This window comes from Cebus imitator, unplaced genomic scaffold, assembly GCF_001604975.1.
Source record: "Cebus imitator isolate Cc_AM_T3 unplaced genomic scaffold, Cebus_imitator-1.0 Scaffold555, whole genome shotgun sequence".
In the NCBI taxonomy this organism is placed as follows: domain Eukaryota; kingdom Metazoa; phylum Chordata; class Mammalia; order Primates; family Cebidae; genus Cebus; species Cebus imitator.
In genome coordinates, this window is record NW_016107870.1 from 708,623 (window position 1) to 715,221 (window position 6,599).

The 6,599-nt window shown below is 58.3% G+C and overlaps 1 protein-coding gene across 2 annotated transcripts in view; it reads right to left on the reverse strand.

Moving 5' to 3' along the window:
* ZBTB46 (zinc finger and BTB domain containing 46) overlaps positions 1-6,599 on the reverse strand; it is a 98,420-nt gene that overhangs the window by 6,867 nt on the left and 84,954 nt on the right. For both annotated transcript variants that reach the window (XM_017515672.2, XM_037733913.1), the window contains exon 4: positions 1,495-1,670. In XM_017515672.2, the coding sequence (XP_017371161.1) occupies positions 1,495-1,670 (176 nt within the window). The remainder of the gene's footprint in view (positions 1-1,494; positions 1,671-6,599) is intronic.

The window sequence follows — 6,599 nt, forward strand, 5'->3', positions numbered from 1 at the left end:
CCCCGCCCCCTGGAGAGTCTCCCCGACAAGCTCGGCCCCGCCCCCTGGAGAGTCTCCCCGACAAGCTCGGCCCCGCCCCCTGGAGAGTCTCCCCGGCAAGCTCGGCCCCGCCCCCTGGACGGTCTCCCCGACAAGCTCGGCCCCGCCCCCTGGACGGTCTCCCCACGAAGCTTACCCCGCCCTCCATGGGGCGTCTCCCCATAAAGCTCGGCCCGCCCCCCTGGGTCTCCCCCGCCCCGTGGAGCGCGGCTGCTGCCCGTCCTGCCCGTCCTGCTGACTCCCCTGCGATTCCTAAACTGGAATCGGTGTCCTGCGCCTCTCCCGCCCCCCCGCAGCCCCGCGCCCAGGGCCGCCTCCCCGGCTTCTCTTCACACACACAGCTGCGCGCCACGAGCCCCCGGCCCTGCGCCCTGCGCCTTGGGGTGCGCGTCCCAGGACTCCCCAAACCCCTGGGCTCCCGCGCCTGCGGGCCCTGCTGGGCCAGCCCCGCCCTGAGCCGCCCGTGCCCCGCCCGCCTCCCCGGCTCCTCGCCCACCTGAGACACCCTCTCCCGGCCTTTTTCGTCGAAGCTGCCTCCCGTTCCCAGGCTGCCTTTTCCTCCCCAAGAAAATTCAGCCGCTCCGCACCTGCTACCCGGCAACCACCTGCGTGAGCTCCAGAATGGGTGGTGGACGCAGACGGGTCCGCAGGCACAGGGCGGGGGCAGGGAGCGGTCAGGGGCGCGGAGGTGGCTGAGTGTTGGAGGCTCCCGGCAGAATGAGCCGAGTCTGCAGAGGCCTGGCTGCGTTGGGGGCCAGCAGGTGGGCAGGGCGGGCTGAAGCCTGGGCCGGAGCCATGGGGCTGATCCACGCCCAGGAGGCCAGTGCAGAGCAGGCCGGGGCACTGTGCTAACTGGGGCGGCTCTCCCTGCCCTGCTGTCTTCCCCACTGCAGAGTGGACCCGGTCTGGGGTCCCTGGCATTCTGCACCCCCCTCAGGACCCACCTGCCGGACATCGTGGCCACACACAGTGCTGTCCGCTGCCCCTGCCCACTGCCTGCCTGCTGCCCGCCCACTGCCCCTGCCCTGCTACCCCTGCCTGCTGCCTGCCCATTGTCCCTGCCCGCTGCCCCTGCCCTGCTACCCCTGCCTGCTGCCTGCCCGCTGCCCCTGCCCTGCTTCCCCTGCCCTGCTGCCTCTGCCCCGCTGCCCGCCCCGCTGCCCGCCCCACTGCCCCTGCCCACTGCCCCTGCCCTGCCTTCCCTGCCCGCTGCCCCGGCCCTGCTGCCCCTGCCCTGCTGCCTCTGCCCCTGTCAGCTGTCCCTGCCCTGCTGCCCCTGCCCTGCTGCCCCTGCCCTGCCCGCTGCCCCTGCCCTGCTGCCCCTGCCCGGCTGCCTCTGCCCCTGTCAGCTGTCCCTGCCCTGCTGCCCCGGCCCTGCTGCCCCTGCCCTGCTGCCTCTGCCCCTGTCAGCTGTCCCTGCCCTGCTGCCCCTGCCCGCTGCCCTCCCTCACTCACCAGTGTGTGCCGCTTCATGTGCTCACGCCGCGTGAACTTCTTCCCGCAGATCTCACAGGGGTACGGCCGCTCCCCGGTGTGTGACCGCATGTGGCGCTTGAGGATGCACTGGTGCATGGCTGAGAAGCTGCAGTACGGGCACTTGAACTTCTTCCTGATCACTGTGAACTCATTCACTGAAAGACAGAGACCCGCCAGGCGTCAGCAGGGCCTGGGATGTGCTGCCCTGTGCCCCGCAGACCATGGCTGCCCCCTGCAGCCCAGCAGCCAGGACACCTGTCTCCCACGGCCACCCACCAGGCACTGGCCAGCACTGCAGCAGGCTGGGCTCCCCCGTCTGCAGAGACTGTCCCACACATGGCCTGGGGGGCGGTGGCAGCAAGGCTGAGCCCCACGGAGCTCAGGAGCCCCAGCTCTCATGAGATCTTTCCCTCCAGGCCAAGGGCCCATGGCGCCACTGAGGACAGACCAAGAGCCCCCAGGCCAAAGGCAGGAGGCAAGGGGTGAGGACAGCCAGTGCCTCACACAGCGCCCAGTCCCTGCAGGACCCTCCTTCCAGCCCAGACCCCCTGAGCTGCCGTGGGTAGCAGGCCCTGGGCGTGGTTTCAGATCAGACGCCTCCTGGAGGCACATAAGAAACAAACACTTCAGAGTAACAGGACCCAAAAGAGAACAGGGGAAACGCGGGATGGGACAGCTACTCAAAGCCCTGAGCCCTTTGTGCTGCATGCGGGAGAAGCAGCCAGACCCACTTAATCAAGTTCTTCCCCCACAACCCTGAGACCCAACGTCACTCAGCAGCAGGAACTCCACACCATCTCCATGGTGCGTGCCCTGGGGCCAGCCTCAAAAACCTGGGGGACCCCCAGCACCCCAAATGTCGTTATGCTACTCAGGCCCAGATATGGGCACGTCAGACCTGGGCACAGGCCAGTGGGAGAGTCCGGAGCAGCCATGTCCTTGGCACCCCCAAGAGACCCACCTGAACCCCGTGAGCGCACGCACCGAGGGATCTCAGGGTACTCGCCGCTGTGCAGGACGAGGGCCTCTTCCCCTTCACATACGTGACCACTTTCAATGGCAGGAGTTTTAACTACACAACGCACCGTAATTCATTAAACAGGCAGTGCCGGTGAACACTTGTTTCTACGTTTTCACCTTGTCAACAACACTTCGGTGAGGCTCCCACAGCTGGGCCTGTGCAGCCCTCTGCCACCTCCTGGAGGCAAGCTCTGAGAAGGGGAATATGCGCCACCCTGCTGATCGCAGCCCCCACTTGCCATGCCGAGGGTCCATGGAGGCCCTGGGGCTCCAGGGGACAGGCACAGCCCCACGGCTAGGATCTTCCAAAAGGCAGGTGTACAGGAAACTCAGCATCTGCTAGGAGCACTCACTTTGTGAAACTGGAGCATGTCTGTGTGGCCAAGACATGGAAAACCCAAGAGGCCGAGCCTGGCGCAGCAGCGCCTCTGAGCAGCTGGCTGCGTTCCGCGCACGTCCCACCGCACACTGCCCCAGCGGCTCCGGAGGATGAAAACCCAGGCTCTTCCTGGCCTCTCTCCGACAGCCGCACGGTGTCCCTGGCTCTCCTGGGAGTCAGGCACGGGAGGCTTCTCCTTCCCAACACACCGTCCCCCACCACCCTCTCACCCTGATGACGCCTGTTCTCGAATTATCACACCCAGCAGCGCAAACGCTCCACATGTTCTAGGCTGGAAAAGGAGAGCAAGGAAATGAGCTTTTTGATTATTTTATTTAAAACAACTCTTTCTTTTTCTTTTTTTTTTTTTTAAAGATGGGGTCTTGCTATGTTGCCCAGGCTGGAGTGTGGAGTGCAGTGGCTATTCACAGGCACGATCCCACTACTGATCAGCACGGGAGTTTTGACCTGCTCCGTTTCCAACCTGGGCCTGTTCACCTGCTGGTCCCCTGCTCCCGGGAGGTCACCATATGGATGCCGAACTTAGTGCAGACACCTGACCAGCATAGCGCACTGCAGCCCAGAGCTCCCGGGCTCAAGCGATCCTCCCACCTCAGCCTCCCGAGTAGCTGGGACCACAGGCACGCGCCACCGCGCCCGGCTGTTTTTGTTTCGTTTTTCTTTTTTTATTTTTTAAGACGGGGTTTCACCACATTGGTCAGGCTGGTCTCAAACTCCTAACCTCAGGTGATCCACCTGCCTCAGCCTCCCAAAATGCTGGGATTACAGGCGTGAGCCACTGCGCCCGGCTGTTTTTGTTTCTTAAACAAGATGAGAAAGCCGGGCGCAGTGGCTCAAGCCTGTAATCCTAGCACTTTGGGAGGCAAAGGTGGGTGGATCACCTGAGGCCAGGAGTTCAAAACCAGCCTGGCCATCATGGTGAAACCCCATCTTTAAAAAAAAAACAAAAAACAAGATGAGGTCTTGCCATGTTGGCCAGGCTGGTCTTGAACTCCTGGGCTTAAGCGTTCCTTCCACCTTGGCCTCTAAGAGTGCTGGGATTAGTCATGAGCCACTGTCCCTGGCCCAAAACAACACTTTTGAGAATATATTCATTCACGGTTTCTAGTCTTCTTACACAAACCTGAAAATTAAAATCCTGAATTATCCTTTATTTTAGCCATTTCTATTTAATAATTCAGACCTACATGTTAAATAAATGTTTATCTCTGTATAGAAACCCTGTGCTTTTTCCGTAGAAAGACAACACAGAACGGACACGAGCAGGACTCAGCGTTATGTCCCCGTCAGAATATGGACCACGCAGACGGCAGAGCCAAGCTGCAGACTGTCCCCTTACATCCTGCACTGTCTGGAGCTGCCTGCAATGCGCGTCAGCTTTTTCTTTTTTCTTTTCTTTTTTTTTTTTTTTTGAGACGGAGTTTCGCTCTTGTTACCCAGGCTGGAGTGCAATGGCATGATCTCGGCTCACCGCAGCCTCCGCCTCCTGGGTTCAGGCAATTCTCCTGCCTCAGCCTCCTGAGTAGCTGGGACTACAGGCACGCGCCACCATGCCCAGCTAATTTTTGTATTTTTAGTAGAGACGGGGTTTCACCATGTTGACCAGGATGGTCTCGATCTCTTGACCTTGTGATCCACCCGCCTCGGCCTCCCAAAGTGCTGGGATTACAGGCGTGAGCCACCGCGCCCGGCCCTAGCTTTTTCTTAATGCTCTATTTTCCTGCCACCCCGCCCCCGACAACCTGGGCGGCTCAGAACAACCCAGATCCACTCTCTTGCAGCTCTGGAGGCCAGAGGTCGGACATCAAGGTGTCAGCACAGCCTTGCTCTCCCCAGTGACTCCAGGGAGTGTCCCTCCAACCTCAGCCCCCAGTGGTTCCAGCTGTCTCTTGGCTTGTGGCCACACTGCTCCAGTCTCTGACACCATCTGTGTGGCCTCTTCTCTCTGTCTGTGTCTCCTTCTCTTCTGTCTCTTAGAAGGACACCTGTGATTGGACTTAGGGCCCATCTGGCCAATACAGGAGGACCTCATTTTGAGATCCTTCATCATATCTGCGAGGCCCTTTTCCCAAATGGTCACATTCACAAGCTCTGAGGATCAGGACTTTTTGAGGGATGTTCACTACTCAACCCATTACATTTGAGTGACAGTACTGTGATTGTTGAGGGAATTTCATTGGCTGTCATTACTAAAATAATTTCTTACTGGAAACAACATCTTGCATGATTTACTTGTGATTTACAGTCTATATGTCTCAGAAAAAAATTAACATCGGCCGAGCATGGTGGCTCACGCCTGTAATCCAAGCACTTTGGAGGCCAAGGCGGGCGGATCACCTGAGGTCGGGAGTTCAAGACCAGCCCAACCAACATGGTGAAACCCCGTCTTTAAAAAAAAAGAAAGAAAGAAAGAAAAAGAAAAAAATTAACATCACATAGTTTCATTCTCATAAACACTAGCAAGGCCTTAAAATCCATTTGGTAATAGTAATTAAATGAAAAAGCATAAAGATCATTCTATGGAAACAGGCACTCTACCGGTCTGTCCTGAAAACAGAACCCTTTGTCAGGAATCAAGTGTTCTCACAAGGAAAAGGCCGACTTCCAAAAGAATAATTGAGAAGCAGCGCCATAAAGGCTGGCACGGATTCCCTAAAATGGGACATTCGATGTGGTACAGAATTGTGTCTGTGAAAACACTGCAGCCATTCGTGCCAGGCTGCAGGCCTCCCGAAGCTCAAGGAAGAGCAGAGGTCTCTGGCCTCCCTGCGCCACGCCAAGGCGGCTGCACTTGGCCCTTCCTCTGCCCCTCACAGCACGCTTCCCGCTGCAGGAGAATCCGACGTGTCCTAAATAGCCACTGTACCAGGGAACAGTCCAGAACCTTTTCATGATAGTGTCAAAGACTGCAAGAAACCAGCAGGGACCCAAATGGACTGGTAGGTTGGCTTCAAGCCGTCAGAGAGGGGACAAGGCACCTTCAGAAGGGCCCAAGTCTGCTGCTTCCTGAGTCTTCATCACACAACCGTCTGGATATTGGTCTGGATATAATTTTCTTTTCTTTTTTCTTTTTTTTTCTTTTATGAGACAAAGCTTCCCTCTTGTCGCTCACGCTGGAGTGCAATGGCGTGATCTTGGCTCACTGCAACCTCTGCCTCCTGGGTTCAAGCAATTCTCCTGCCTCAACCTCCTGAGTAGCTAGGATTACAGGTGCACCACCACTCCCAGCTAATTTTGTATTTTCAGTAGAGACGAGGTTTTGCCATGTTGGCCAGGCTGGTCTCAAACTCCTGACCTCAGGTGATCCACCCACCTCAGCCTCCCAAAGTGCTGGGATCACAGGCGTGAGCCACTGCAACCAGCCAAGATTCATTTTTTTCCTCCATGTCAATGGCCAGTCACTCAGCACCACATATTGAAAAAACCATCTGTCCCACACCGAGGTGCAGAGGTGGCTTTGTGACCCCCTGAGGTGGCTTTGTGACCCCTGTCCCACACTGAGGTGGCTTTGTGACCACGTGTCCCTCACTGAGGTGGCTTTGTGACCACGTGTCCCTCACCGACGCGGCTTGGTGACCACCTGTCCCACACCGAGGCGGCTTTGTGACCACGTGTCCCACACCGAGGCGGCTTGGTGACCACGTGTCCCTCACCGAGGCGGCTT